This window comes from Nycticebus coucang, chromosome 5 (genome assembly GCF_027406575.1).
Source record: "Nycticebus coucang isolate mNycCou1 chromosome 5, mNycCou1.pri, whole genome shotgun sequence".
Taxonomy (NCBI): domain Eukaryota; kingdom Metazoa; phylum Chordata; class Mammalia; order Primates; family Lorisidae; genus Nycticebus; species Nycticebus coucang.
Genome location: NC_069784.1, coordinates 23,558,601 through 23,574,311, shown reverse-complemented (window position 1 = coordinate 23,574,311; position 15,711 = coordinate 23,558,601). Strand labels below are relative to the sequence as shown.

The 15,711-nt window shown below is 37.9% G+C and overlaps 1 protein-coding gene across 10 annotated transcripts in view; it reads left to right on the top strand.

Moving 5' to 3' along the window:
* Positions 1-15,711, top strand: part of EVI5 (ecotropic viral integration site 5) — a 202,913-nt gene that overhangs the window by 110,853 nt on the left and 76,349 nt on the right. For 9 of the 10 annotated variants that reach the window (XM_053591711.1, XM_053591715.1, XM_053591713.1 and 6 more), the window contains 3 exons: positions 950-1,108; positions 7,917-8,063; positions 10,439-10,534. In XM_053591711.1, the coding sequence (XP_053447686.1) occupies positions 950-1,108; positions 7,917-8,063; positions 10,439-10,534 (402 nt within the window). The remainder of the gene's footprint in view (positions 1-949; positions 1,109-7,916; positions 8,064-10,438; positions 10,535-15,711) is intronic. The other variant, XM_053591714.1, reaches the window with a different exon arrangement.

The following is a 15,711-nucleotide window of genomic DNA, read 5'->3' as shown; positions in this document are numbered from 1 at the left end:
CTATTATGACAACAAAATTCCATAGCCTGTAAGACAGAAGGTGGCAGGGAAAACTACACATATTTTCAGAATAGTGATCTTAGTTTGACTTGGGTGGAGGGGGGACTGACGTCAGTCCGTGATGTTGCCATGGCTTTAAAAAGAAAGTGTTTTGTCCCTGATTGTCTAGTGATAAGGATTCACTGGGGAAAAAAGTATGACTGCAATAAACTGAAAATTTAAAAACAGAACTTATCTTTCACTATAGATATTTTGAAAAACACTGCGTTTCACTTCTGCTATTTCTCACATAATGGATGGTCCTATTTTTACTGTTTCCTTGGAATTTCCTTGAAGATAATACGAAAAATCCCTCATAAAAGAAATTAAGAATAAAAAGTGTATTCTTTGTAAGAATTAATCCATAGTATATGGAGGAAAAAACATTTTTTTTTTTCTTTTTAGAGACAGAGTTTCATTTTGCCACCCTCAGTAGAGTGCCGTGGCGTCACACAGCTCACGGCAACCTCCAGCTCTTGGGCTTAGGCGATTCCCTTGCCTCAGCCTCCCAAGTAGCTGGGACTACAGGCGCCCGCCACAACATCTGGCTATTTTTTGGTTGCAGTTTGGCCGGAGCTGGGTTTTAACTCACCACCCTTGGTATATGGGGCCGACACCCTATTCACTGAGCCACAGGTGCTGCCCGAAAAAAAAATTTTTTAATAGTATTTGTATATCCCAGATCTGCCACTTACTGGCTGTGTTACCTGAAGTTACTTAATCAGTGTCCAATTTCTTACCATAAAACAAAGATAATACTGAATAACTTTTAAGATTTACTAGGGATTAAATAAAATAATGTGTTGAAAGTGCTTAATATAGTACTGGGCCTGAAATAAGTGCTTAGAAAAGTTAGCTCTTATTTTGATATTGAGACTATTGGTTGCAATATGATTTTTTTATGCTTTAGCGCCACTTATCTCGTACTACTGGGAGGTGGAAAGAGCCACCTAAGAAAAATGCTGTGAATGAGTTGCAAGATGAACTGATGACCATTCGACTTAGGGAAGCCGAAACGCAAGCAGAAATAAGAGAAATAAAACAAAGGATGATGGAAATGGAAACACAGGTATGGTGGGAAGGCCTAGTAGCTTTGAAGTCTTATTAGAAGAGATTGCAGATTACATTATCCCTACGTTAAAGGTAAAAGGTGAAGATATGAAACTGGGTAGACTGACATTTTCTAGCCCAAATGAAGAGGGCTAAAAATTATTTTCTTTGATTTTAGGGATTCAATCTCTTCTTGACCCAAAGTTTAAGCCAGTCAGACTCTATTTGACTTTATTAGGTAAAACTCACAGGGTTTTCTTATTGTATAACTTGGTATAGAGCAAAATTTCTCACTTTCAACACACTTAACATTTTGGGTTAGAAAATTCTTTGTTTCGGGCGGCGCCTGTGGCTCAGTCGGTAAGGCGCCGGCCCCATATACAGAGGGTGGCGGGTTCAAACCCGGCCCCAGCCAAACTGCAACCAAAAAATAGCCGGGCGTTGTGGCGGGCGCCTGTAGTCCCAGCTACTCGGGAGGCTGAGGCAAGAGAATCGCGTAAGCCCAGGAGTTGGAGGTTGCTGTGAGCTGTATGAGGCCACGGCACTCTACCGAGGGCCAAAAAGTGAGACCCTGTCTCTACAAAAAAAAAAAAAAAATTCTTTGTTTCACAGAGCCAGCCTGTGCATTGTAGGATGTTTAGCAGGGTTCCTTGCCTCTACCCATTGAATGCCACTGACCTCTCTCTCACCCCAGGTTGTGATGACCAAAAATGTCTCCACATACATTGCCACATGGCCACTGAGGGCAATTTTGAGACCTAGTTGAAACCCACAGGGTGTAGACTATAATGTGAATGATGTTTCCTGAAGTTGTGTAATAGGATGACCCTGAGTAGTCAATTGTCCTTCTTACCTAACCCCTTTTTCTAATAAATCTTGTTTTAAATATATGTAAGAGCTGTAAATGCCTTTTTATTAAAACTATTGATTGTAAAAGCAGATTTGGTTTTTGTGTGGTATGTTTGTGTGGACCATATACCACATACTCTGCCAATGTTAATTGATTTTCAGAATATTTATTCAGTCAGTAGGGGGCATAGTTAACCCACATATCATTCTGTATTGCAGTGTGAAAAATGATCAATTTCAGGGTAATGTGAACGTGTAATTTCTTTAGAATAAATGTGTTGTTTTACATTGTTCAAAGTATAATTAAAAATAACAGAAGAGTTACTAAAAGATTATAAAGGTTGTATAATGAAAATTTTTATTTTTATCTTAGTGTAAGATACCAAAACAGCTTTGAACCGGTGTTGGGGATTCATTTCACTATAGGCAGAGGTGAATGAATCAGGTTCAACAAACATAATTGGAGAACTTGTAACACAAAGCACTATCCTAGCCGTTAGAGGACTTACACTTGGGAAATCAGGCATGCACAAACTACATTCGTATAATTCAGAAGTCTATTAAGTAGAGAGTTAGATAGAAATTGCCAAGGAGACTAACAGGGGAAAATGAATTTAAACTAGATGGTTTGGGGAAAGGCTTCTTTAGAAATTTGTATTTTGAACCATTCCTGACTAACAAGTGTGAGTTTGCTTGGATTTTGTTAGAAGGGAGATGGTAGAAGGCACTGGTTCTTGAATGCCAGTACTTGGACTAGTGATGCTCCATGAAGTTTTCTCACTGGAAATTGAGAAAAAGAAATAAAAATAGTGTGGTATACCGTGGTTGTGTGTAGTCATCTGAAGAGTATTATATCAAACACCCATTTTCTGTTATCCAGATTTAAAGATTTGTCCCGAGTTTATTCCTGTAACTCCACTTTCATCATTTTAAGGACTTTTAGAAAAGTCTGTGTAATGAGTGTATCTTGGTGTATTTAGCCCACTCTCCTTTGGCTAGATTATTGTATAGATTATTTTGCTGTTGCAAACAGTGCTGCTCTGACCTTTCTTGCATTTTTCCTTGTGTCTATCTCCAAGAATTTCTTAAGTACAAAGGTCCCTATCTTTTTTTGTTCCATGAACACTGTTGGCAGGCCTATGGACCCTTCTCAAAATGTTTTTTAATGTGTAAAACAAAATACATGGATTGCAAACCAACCGGTCATACTGAGGTACAGGTAGCAAAATGCAAAAAACAAATCTGTGATGTGGATCACATACATAAAGACACATATGACACATTCCTATTCTGGATGCAGGTTTTTGGTACTTTTTAGAGTTTTTTGTACAAACATTCGTAAGTTAAATTGTACCGTATATTCCTATCCTTTTAATTTCATTTTATCTGTGTGTTTATATTTCTGATAAACAGTATGTAGATGGCTACTTTTTAAAATTCAGTTTGTCAAATGATTGTTCAGCTTTGTGTCTCTGTCAGATGTTCATTATCTTTGTCATAAATTAGCTGCCTTTGCCGATTGCTTTATCTCTTGGGAATGTTTTGTTTTTCCTGCCTTTTCCCTATGCTTTGTATAATAATTTGTTGTTGAAAGCTGGATAGTTCATGTAACACTATAGGCTAAGGTAGATAATTTTTGTTTATTCTTGGAAATGGGCACATTTTCCCTTCTGCTGCAAGGCGAGGGCTTTAATGTGGGAGATTTGAGTTAATATTGCTAGGAGATGGGCTGATTTGAGATTTGTTCTCTCTGTGGTTATCCTCAGTGTACCACAAGCTTCAAATTTCTTTAGCAATACCCGCTGCCAGAGGGTTTTTCTCATTTTCAGCCTTCCCTCAGAAGTGGATCTACTTTCAGCAGTATTTACCTGTTACTTGTCACTGGGAGTTGGAGGGACAGGTGTGTTTCCTGTTCTGATAAAGTCTCAGTCTTGTGTCCTTGGTTCTGGGGTATTTGACCTTCTGGTGCTTCTTCGCACCCTTATCTGCAGTCCTGTCTAAAAACATAGTTCTCCCCTTCCTCAAAGGAACAATGTGTGCGGCCTGTCCACACGGATTAAAGGTTTTGTTCTCCACAGAAGACAGCCAAGATTTAGTGCTCCTCCTGTAGTGGCTGCTCTTCTCCCCAGCCTGTATCGTGAAGGTTTCTTTCTCAGAACCCTAATGTTTTTTATGTGTACCTGTTAGGGTACATGAAGAAAAAAATGTGTAAGAGTTTGGGAACGTCTCTAGATCTGCTGCCTCCTGAGGGTCCACAGTCCCTAGCCAGCCAATACTTAACCTCCAGCAGTTTAATATTTATTCTAGTTGAATCATTCTTAACTGGTGGCTGCACCTGCCCCAGGTAGTTTGGCTAGCTTTTTTTCCCTCTTGCTGGGACTATAGGCACCTGCCACTGTGCCTATGTAGTTTTTTTTTTTTTTTTTTTGGCCAGGGCTGGGTTTGAACTCGCCACCTCCGGCATATGGGGCCAGCACCCTACTCCTTTGAGCCACAGGTGCCGCCCTGCCTATGTAGTTTTGAGGGTTTTTTCCCCCCATTTTTTGTAGAGATATGGTCTTGCTCTTGCTCAAGCTGATCTCAAACTCCTGTGCTCAAGCAATCCACCTGCTTCAGCCTTTTAGAGTGCTGGAATTACAGGTGTGAGCCCCTGCACTTAGCCTTTTTTCTACTTTTTTAATTGAAAGGGTGGGATCAGAAATCAAAAGTCCTGGGCAGCGCCTGTGGATCAAAGGAGTAGGGCGCCGGCCCCATATGCTGGAGGTGGTGGGTCAAACTCAGTCCTGGCCAAAAACTGCAAAAAAAAAAAAAAAGAAATCAAAAGTCCTAATTATGAGAAATTTGTAATTGCTTTATTTTCTACTTTCCATTTCTTCTGTTTTTGTTGGCATATTTTTTTCCCTTCCTGCTTTTTCAACAGATTAGTGCAATTTTTTTTTTTTTTTTTACTTCCTCTGTACTGATTTGACTGTTAAAATTCCTTTCATTTCTTGCTATTATCTGAAAAAATTTGAAAGGCTTACCTGGCTGAACAAAGTATTTATCTCTGTATCCTTTCCAAATAAAGGACCTGAAAAGAACTTCGTATTCTTCTTCCATCTTACAAGTAACTATTGTACATCTTCTTTTTTTTTTTACCTCCAAATTATTACACAGTAGTACTGATTTTTTATGGAGTCAGTGCTCACTTGAATTTGTCCAGCTATTTGCCACTTTTTTGTTTGTTCTTTTGTTGTTGTTAGAAATGGGATCTTGCTGTGTTGGCCAAGCTGGAGTGTAATGTGTATTCATAGGCATGACCATAGCTCCCTACAGCCTTGAACTTCTGGCCTGGAGTGATTCTTCTCCTTCAGCCTCCTGAATAGTTGGGCTGTAGGCTGCTCTCTCTTCTTTTGACAGTTTTCTTCTGGTTTTAATCCTGAGTTGTAGACTCTGTCATTTTCTTAAAATAAATCTACTTTTCTCTCGTATGATACTTTAGGCGAATATACTGTTGTAGGATGAAGTTCATTTTTTTATGCACTACAGACTTTTGCTGTTGAGTTGTCTCCTGGACATTTCATTTGTTTTCTTCATAGATACTATTTTTCCCTTGGTTTGCCTCTTTTCTTCAGCATTCTAAGTTTTGTTACAGTCTATTTTAGTGAGGATTTATTTGTATTTATCCTGTTTAAGACTAGTTGTGCTTCCTGAACTGTGGATTCATATCTTTTATTTTTTTAAGCGTGAAAAATTTTTAGCTGTCATCATGTCATAGACCATCGTCTCTCTTTTTTCCCTTCTATTTTATCCTCCGACCACTATTAGGTATATTTTAGATCTTATTCTCTTTTCCTTGTCTCATGACTTCTTCTGGGACACTATTTCTTCAGTGTATCTATTCTCCTGTTTAATCCTCTCATTGAATTTTTTTTTTTTTTTTCAGTTTTTGGCTGGGGCTGGGTTTGAACCTACCATCTCCGGCTTATGGGGCCAGCTCCCTACTCCTTTGAGCCACATGCACCACCCCTCATTGAATTTTTTTTTTTTTTTTTTTTGTAGAGACAAGAGTCTCACTTTATGGCCCTCGGTAGTGTGCTGTGGCCTCACACAGCTCACAGCAACCTCCAACTCCTGGGCTAAGCGATTCTCTTGCCTCAGCCTCCCGAGTAGCTGGGACCACAGGCACCCACCACAACACCCGGCTATTTTTTGGTTGCAGTTTGGCCGGGGCCGGGTTTGAACCCGTCACCCTGGGTATATGGGGCTGGCGCCCTACTGACTGAGCCACAGGCGCCGCCCCTCATTGAATTTTTAATATCAGCAGGTATACTAATTTGTAGGAATCTTATTTGCAGTTTATTTGTTGTCTTTCAGATTTGTCGAATATTTTTTGATACTGACATACTTTTGCTTATGTGTTTGCTTTTTGTGTTTTTAATGCTGAAATTTTAAACATACCCTGTTAAAGGACTTCTGTCACTTGGAGTTCTTAAACATATATTCTTTCCGTCATTTATGTTGTCTCACTCATGGTCAGTTCTTGGGTTTTATGTGTTTTGTGTAATTTTGAATGATGATCTTGTGTTCAGGAGCACAGAGAGGGGTTTTATCTATAAAAATTCTTTGCAGCTTGTGTTAAAGGTATATCCTTCTGAAGTGTAGTTATTTGTTTCAATGGTAGCAGGTAAGACAGTAAAAAATGGTTGTGGAACATTTTGAATACTGTACCAAGAAATGTATTTAATTTTGTGGACATTATCTGTAGACTGAAAATGAGAAAGAACAGAGTAATAAAGTTAGAGGAAAAGGTCTTAAAGGCATTTTTTTTCCTGTGTGGCAGGAAAATAAGTAAAAGTAATGATGAAGAAAGTTGGAAGTGGTAGAAAGTTTGGAACTTAAATCTGTTAGATAATCCAGAGTTTTTTCATTAAAACTAAAGACAGGTTCATTTTCATAGAGTGAGATAGAGTAGACATAATAATGGTAACAACTGAGCGTTTACTAAGTATCTGTAGACTTTCATGCCTCATGTGAGACTCCTTTCATTAACTTTTCTCGTAATCTTCACAACAGACTCGAAAGGAAAACAGTAGTATCTGTACTTTTATCAGTGTGCTAAAATTTGGTGGAATTAAATAAGTTGGCTAAAGTTTAGGAACTGATAAGTGAGGAGTTAGATTTTACCTGTTTGGATTTGGAAAATCTCTACTGTTTCTTTTAGGCCACTGATAGAATAATTTGAGATTGAGAGAATTCAGGCTTTTTTAAGCCTTAATGTGAAAACTACCTCATGTTAGTCAGTTCAAGGTCTGTATTTTTAACATGTCCTATAATTATACTATGGTAAGCAGCCTGCATTTATTGAGTTCTTATTACATATTCGGCCTTTTTACACATATTATCTCATTTAGTTTTGAAGGTGGTGAAATAAGAAATTATTTTATATACATTTTTCAGATGAGGAAATAGAGACTCAAGAGACATAAATTTGTTTGCTTCATGGCCAGATAGCAAAGCCAGAGTTCAAAATGAATTTGTATTCCATAAAAAGAGACGGTGCTCACTGGACAGTAGGAAGCACAGAAGTACACATGTCACACTTTTTGACACTCAGGAGTTTATGTCCAGCAGATGGTGATAGTACCTTTTGATCAGTTTATGCTTTCTTTTGGGAACTGGAAAAAGGAGTTAAATTCATCCCTGTATCAACCCACTTTATACCCCTGTTCCCTCTGTCAGAAAGGAATACCTTCAAGTTGTATGTAAACATCCTTATAGTTTCCATTTATTTTTTATGTAAACGATATATGAGAATTGAGCTATAAGGAGAATATATCTTATTATATTTTCTGTGTTTATTTGCTGAATAAAATGACCTATGACTAGAAAACATTTTTTATAATGTTGAAGTATAACATGGATAGGCGAATATTTATAAAAATTTTTAGGGTTTTTTTATCTGTAGTCTGAGTATGTTAAATGTTTCTGATTATTAGAACCAAATCAATAGTAACCATCTTCGAAGAGCAGAACAAGAGGTGATCAGCCTACAGAAGAAGGTACAGTATCTTTCTGCACAGAACAAAGGACTACTTACTCAATTAAGTGAAGCAAAGCGCAAACAAGCAGAGATCGAATGCAAGGTAAATATGTCAATCAGCTGGTTTATGTTTCTATCAGTATAATAAGGTTTAGGTTTGGGCTTGTCTCATCATGATTAGGTCATCTTAAACAGACCAAAAGGGGGAGGGGAGTCGATCTTTTTCTGCTTTCCTGAGCTTGTTTTGGTGGTTGCTTTCAGACCAGCTTAGCTCATCTTGCTTCTGGGGCGGATTTCAAGCAAGAAACCTCATTTTCATCTACTTGGTTAACTTAAATTCCTGCATTGGCACATACTAGTTTGTTTCTCTTTATAATTTTTCCCTTTTGATTGTAGCCCTTTAAAACTGAAACATTTTAATGGCTCAATCAAAAAGACATAATTTAAAGAGGTCAGGGTTCCTCTGCTTTGATTGGTATCTTATTAGTGATATATGTGTTCTGGATAGAATGGAGAGCAAAAGAAAGAAATGTGTGTATACCATTATACCAGTGAGTTGGGAAAAATGGGTACACCTATTAGTATTTTAAATAGTTTTTTATTTTGTGTGTGTGTATAAAGTGTTTGTATGCAAAGAACATCAGAAGTTTTTCCTAATTCTAGGAAGTTAAAAAAAAAAAGCATCAAAAGTGTTTGAATGCAAGTACTTTTTTCCTGAGATAAATTTACAGTGTAGCAGTGGTGAGAGAGGTCTAAGCATTAAAGTGAATTATTAAAAGCAAATTATAGAGTTTTAAAGGTAAACTAGACACTAGTGAAATAGTAGTAATGATGCCCTTTAAAGATTCCAGCCTTATTATTCTATAAGAAATAAAACTTTCAATGGCACATATAAAGCTGTAATTCCATCAACTTGTTCTGGTGTCATTAAAAACCAAGAGTGAAGCTTGAGTGGTTCATCGGTGTCACTGAAATCCAGAGATGAAATTACATCCTAATAAATATGCATGGCTGTTACAACTTACACTGACAGAAATCTGTAGGCAGTACTGAAATTCGTACTAACTTAAGCATTGTCCCTTTTGAAGGATATGAGTAGACTAATTTAAAAATAAAAGGACATTAAATTGAGGTTATAGCATCAATAGGATTTGTCATATTAATATCTAATTGAGTTTTATGATGCTAAATTGTCTGTGCTAACTTTTCTTTAAGAACTAAATTTAATCATTTTTTATTGTTAGTATTAGTTTTCCTATATTTTGGTAACAGTGCTATTGAGTTTAATATTATTCCTCAAATGGCTTAGCACATATTAACCAAAGTAAAATGTTCTTTGGAAATAAGTGTTTGGGGATCTTGGTGTTGAAAATAATAGTTTTGAATTTATCTAAGTAATGGGCTCAGATTCAGAATATTAGAGGATTTTAAGAACTGACATGCTGGGTGCAATGGCTCACACCTGTAATCCTAGCACCCTGAGAGGCCAAGGCAGGTAGATTGCCTGAGCTCACAGGCTTGAGACCAGCCTGAGCCAGAGCAAGACCTCGTCTCTAAAAATAGCCTGGTGTTGTGGCGGGTGCCTATAGTCCCAGCTATTTGGGAGGCTGAGGCAAGAGAATTGCTTGAGCCCAAGAGTTTGAGGTTGCTGTGAGCTGTGATGTCACCATACTCTACTGAGAGCAACAAAGTGAAACTCCCACCACCCCAGCCCCCCAAAAAAAGAATTGACGTGGGATTTCATTTTAATTGCTCATTAATACCTCTATGGAGTATGTTACAGATGCTGAGTCTGATACTGCCCTGTGTTTATGCTGTGTGTTGATTTATTTAATCTTTCGTAATTCCTTTTGCAGATTTTGAGAATGATCACTATATTGCCACCCTGCCACCTAGTACATTTCTGATTCAATGTATTTTACCTTGTTATGTGGTAATGATTTAGGAACAAACCTAACTTTTTTGAGGAAGCCAGTCTTTGAATAATATAAATTTAATTCATTTTCATTTAGTTTCATATGATTATAGCTTACTGTTAATTATTAAATGTCATTTTTTATGTAAAATGTGATGAGATTGTTTATAATATTAACATTGTTTTCCCTTTACAACTGAATTTGAATGTTCTCACTTTAAAGATGAAATAATACAAGTCTATGAACCCCAGTTTCAAAGTACAAAACACTTAAAACCCAGGTGGTTTTTCATAAATTTCACATAGATTGATTTGTAGGCAAAAACAATTGGGATTGATATATGGCCATTTATAATTTTTATTTGTCCCACTTAGTATGATATTTATATTTCACTGCATACATATGCATTGAGCATGTAAGTTTTCGTTATAGATGCTGCTTTAGACCTGACCTGGCTAGATAATTCTGTGTAAGTTTATGCACTTTGTTAGTTTTCTAAGATCTGAAAAGCCCGAATTCTAAACACACCTGGTTTATTGCCTTGTTTCGTTTGCCACCCTAGAACAAGGAAGAAGTGATGGCGGTGAGACTGCGGGAAGCAGATAGCATAGCTGCTGTAGCTGAACTGCAGCAGCACATTGCTGAGCTTGAAATCCAGGTACCATACACAGATAACAAAGTACATGTAAAAATCACGGAATAGTTCATTTTTCCCTCTGCACTTGAATGATGACTGACAGCTTCATTCTCATGACTGCAATGCTATTTTCAATACTCATTCATTTTCAACTCCATTTTTTTAAATCATTGTAAAATAGAAATATTGTGAAATTTATCATTTTAAAGTATTTTTTTCTGTGGCATTAGGTACATTGTCATGATTGTGCATCTGTCACCACCATCCATCTCCAGAACTTTTTCATCTTCCCTGACTGAAGCTCTGTGCCCATTAAACACTAACTTCCCTTTCCAGGGCGGCGCCTATGGCCCAAAGGAGTAGGGTGCCAGCCCCATATACTGGAGGTGGCTGGTGCAAACCTGGCCTCAGCCAGAAACTGCAAAAAAACCAAAACCAACCAAACAAAAAAATCCCACTAACTTCCCATTCCCTTATGCCCCCAGCTCCCGGCAGCTACCATTCTAGTTTGTCTCTATTAGCTTGACCTCTCTAGTTACCTCACATAAGTGGAATCATAGAATGTAGTCCCATGCACCACATGACATTTCAGTGACGGACAGTATATGCAATGATGGTCCCTTAGATTATAATGGAGCTGAAAAATTCCTGTCACCTGGTGACATACCTATCTTAACATTGCAGTACACCTCATTGCTCATGTGTTCATTGTGATGTTTAGAAAAGTAGAGCACATATAGTTATGTATAGTACATAATATTTGATGATAAACTACATTACTATTTTTTGTATTTAATATACTTTTTTTGCTATACTATTTATCATTGTTTTACAGTATGCTCCTTATAAAAATAAAGTTAACTATACGATAGCCTCAGGCACGTTAAGAATGTGGTATTTTAGGGGCGGCGCCTGTGGCTCAATTAGTAGGGCGCCGGCCCCATATGCCGAGGGTGGCGGGTTCAAACCCAGCCCCGGCCAAACTGCAACAAAAAATAGCTGGGCGTTGTGGCGGGCGCCTGTAGTCCCAGCTGCTCGGGAGGCTGAGGCAACAGAATTGCGTAAGCCCAAGAGTTAGAGGTTGCTGTGAGCCGTGTGACGCCACGGCACTCTACCCGAGGGTGGTACAATGAGACTCTGTCTCTACAAAAAAAAGAAAAAAAATAAAAAATAAAAAAATAATAAAAAGAGGTATTTTAGAAGAAAGCTTCATCGTGATAGGAGATGACAGCTCTGTGTGTGCTAATATCCCTGAAGACCTTGCAGTGGAACGGGATATAGAGGTAGAAGGCAGTGATATTGATGATCCTGATCCTGTGTAGGGCTGGGCTAGTGTGTTTTGTTTTTTGCTTTTGTTTTTGAGACAGTCTCACTCAGTTGCCTCAGGCTAGACCACCGTGGTGTCAGCCTAGCTCACAGTAACCTAATTGATTTTTCTATTTTTAGTAGAGACAGGGTCTTACTCTTGCTAAGTCTGGTCTCGAACTCCTGGGTTCAAGCAATCCTCCCATGTCAGCCTCCCAGGGTGCTAAGATTACGGGCATGAGCCAGTGTACCTGGCCTTCAAGAGCCATCTTTACAATGATGAATCTTAATTTATCTCCAGCCCTAGCCTGTTTGCCTTTACCAGTAATTTTAAGATCTTTACAAAACAATTATGAAGCTCAATATACAAAGAAGTTTGTGAAACAAAAATATATATTACACATGTAAAAATGTTGCACATCTAACTGCTACCAAGATCAAGACAGAGAATATCACCTGTTCTCGAGAATTCTACCCACTCATACCCTGGTCCCTTACCCTGACTTTTATGGTAATCAGTTTCTTGCTTTTCCTTATAGTTAGTTATATCATGTTTGTATGCATCTCTGATCCATACAGTTTAGTTTTCCCAGTTTCTCAATTTCCAGTGTCATATTGAATATTTTGTCTCTTCTTTCTTTGTTCAACATTACTTTTGTAAGGCATTATTTTTATTATTGTATATATTTCATTTGTTGAATATATATCACAATATATTAATTCTACTGTTAGTGAATGTTTGAGAATTTCCAAGGTAAGACTGTTATAAACAGTGCTGTGATTATGAATAATCTCGTACACTACATCGATCATATGTGCACAGATTGCTCTAGCATGTACCCTAAGGTACAGAATTGCTGGGTTATAGGGCATGCTAATCTTCAACTTTATTTTCCAAATTGTTTGTAGTAGTTTAAATTCCCAACAAAGCATGTGAAAGTTTTTGTTTCCTAACACTTTGGTAGTGTCACATATTTTAATTTTTGCCAATCTGGTGGGTATGCAGTGCTCTTCCATTGTGGTTTTAATTTACATTTACTTGATTACTAAAAAGCTTGGTCATTTGGATTTCTTTTTTTTTGTAAAGTGCTTGTTAAAGTCTTTTGTTTATATATTTCTTCTACTGGGTTGTCTCTTTTTCTTATGAATGTGTAGCTCTTTGTATATTGATGTTATGTTTTGCAAATATCTACTCTCACTCTGTATTAGTTGTCTTTTCTTTATTGTGTCTTTTAATGAGTAGACCAATAATTTTAATGAGCACTGAACAGTTCCACCTGAAGTTATACAGGCACTAAATTTGAAATTTAGCTTGTTTAAAATAAAATATGTTCCAAAATGTCTTCCTTCTTTTTTTATATTTCAAGTCTTGATGAATGGATCATCTCTTTTTTTTTTTTTTGTAGAGACAGAGTCTCACTTTATGGCCTTCGGTAGAGTGCCATGGTGTCACACGGCTCACAGCAACCTCCAACTCCTGGGCTTAAGCGATTCTCTTGCCTCAGCCTCCCGAGTAGCTGGGACCACAGGCACCCGCCACAATGCCCGGCTATTTTTTGGTTGCAGTTCAGCCGGGGCCAGGTTTGAACCCGCCACCCTCCGTATATGGGGCCGGCGCCTTACCGACTGAGCCACAGGCGCCGCCCTGGATCATCTCTTTTAAAATTATTCAACCTAGGCTGGGCGCAGTGGCTCATGCCTGTAATCCTAGCACTTTGGAAAACTGAGGCAGGTGGATTGCTTGAGCTCACGAGTTCGAGACCAGGCTGAACAAAAAAGTAAGAAGACATTTTGGAACATATTTGATTTTAAACAAGCTAAAATCACAATAAGGAGAAAACAACCAAAGACAATTAATATAGAATGACAGATATTTGCAAAAAATTGAGGCAAGAGGATTGCTTGAGCCCAAGAGTTGGAGATTGCTGTGAGCTATGACACTACAGCACTCCAGCTCAGGGTCACAGCTTGAGACTGTCCCAAAAAAAGAAAAATAAAAAGAAATAAAATTATTCAAACTAGTAGTAATTTTATTTATTCTTTCTTACCCAGTAGTATATATACTGAGGATGTATATGTAAGGTAGGCAAATTTTCAACTTTTAGTAAATAAATTATTTTACAGAGGGCTTGTAGTAGTTTACTTTCCTGCCAGCATTTTACTTATAGATGAGCCTGCAGATAATTCTTTTTATTTTTTTATTGTTGGGGATTCATTGAGGGTACAATAAGCCAGGTTACACTGATTGTAGTTGTTAGATAAAGTCCCTCTTGCAATCATGTCTTGCCCTCAGAAGGTGTGGCACGCACCAAGGCCCCGCCCCCTCCCTCCTTCCCTCTCTCTGCTTTTCCTTCTCCCCCATAACCTTAATTGTCATTAATTGTCCTCATATCAAAATTGAGTACGTAGGATTCATGCTTCTCCATTCTTGTGATGCTTTACTAAGAATAATGTCTTCCACGTCCATCCAGGTTAATACGAAGGATGTAAAGTCTCCATTTTTTTTAATAGCTGAATAGTATTCCATATACATATACCACAGCTTGTTAATCCATTCCTGGGTTGGTGGGCATTTAGGCTGTTTCCACATTTTGGTGATTGTAAATTGAACTGCAATAAACAGTCTAGTACAAGTGTCCTTATGATAAGAGAATTTTTTTCCTTCTGGGTAGATGCCCAGTAATGGGATTGCCAGATCAAATGGGAGGTCTAGCTTGAGTGCTTTGAGGTTTCTCCATACTTCCTTCCAGAAAGGTTGTACTAGTTTGCAGTCCCACCGACAGTGTAAAAGTGTTCCCTTCTCTCCACATCCACGCCAGCATCCTGCAGATAATTCTTAATGGTTCATACAGGTTAAAAATTATGTCACCCTACTCTTCAATCCTTCAAAAGAGAAAAGTCTTCAGTCAGTCTAAAACTAAGTCAAAGGTAATTTGAATCATTTTAAAAGCTATTTGTGAATCTTTCATAGCATTTCCATTCCCCCTGCACTCCCTGTGTTCATCTTGCCTGAACCGTTAGTGATTTCCCATCCAGTTTCCTTTTCTCCAGCCTCAGCTCTTATACAGATATCAGAGCCTTCTTTCTAAAACATAAAAACTTATGTTGACTGCCTTTTACATACCACATCAAGTCTCATCAAAACTTCTTACCATAAAATCCTTATTTTTTAATTATTACTCGAGCTTGAATTTCTAGATTGACCCTTCAGCATGGCCTCCCCACTCCATACACACACATTCTGCTCGCTGCACTCTGAATTGTCCTGTTCCTGAAACCTCGATATTCTTCAGAGTCCTGTACCATTCTCTGTATTTGTGTGTCTCCCTAAACTGTTGTATTTTAATGTACCTTCTACTCTTCTACTTTTGAAATATTTCTGCTTCTCTCTTAGTATTTAAGATTGTGTGTTCGTTGGCTAACTTACTGTTAACTCATTTAGGAAATGTGTTTTGGTAAACATCTTTAGTGTTTTGACATTTAATTTATATATATATATTAAAAGTTAATGCAGATTACAGATCTTAATCCCTGAAACTTCTTTTTTATATATTTTAAGTTATTCTTAGTCATGGAAATATCTTCAGCGGTTCTCAACCTGTGGGTCGGGACCCTATGTTAAAGGGTTGCAGCATTAAGAAGGTTGAGAACCAATCTTAGATCATTTGCGACTTCCACTAGGGGGAGAATTTAATTTAGTCAAAGATTTTTATACTTCAGATCTCTTCAGATTAACTCATCTAGCCCAGGGCAGGTGCAGTGGTTTATACCTATAACCCCAGCAGTTTGGGAGGCCAAGGCAAGAGGAGATCTCTTGAGGCCAGGAATTCAAGACCAACTCAGGCAAAATAGGGCATGTGCGCGGGCGCACACACGTATCTCTACAAAAGTTA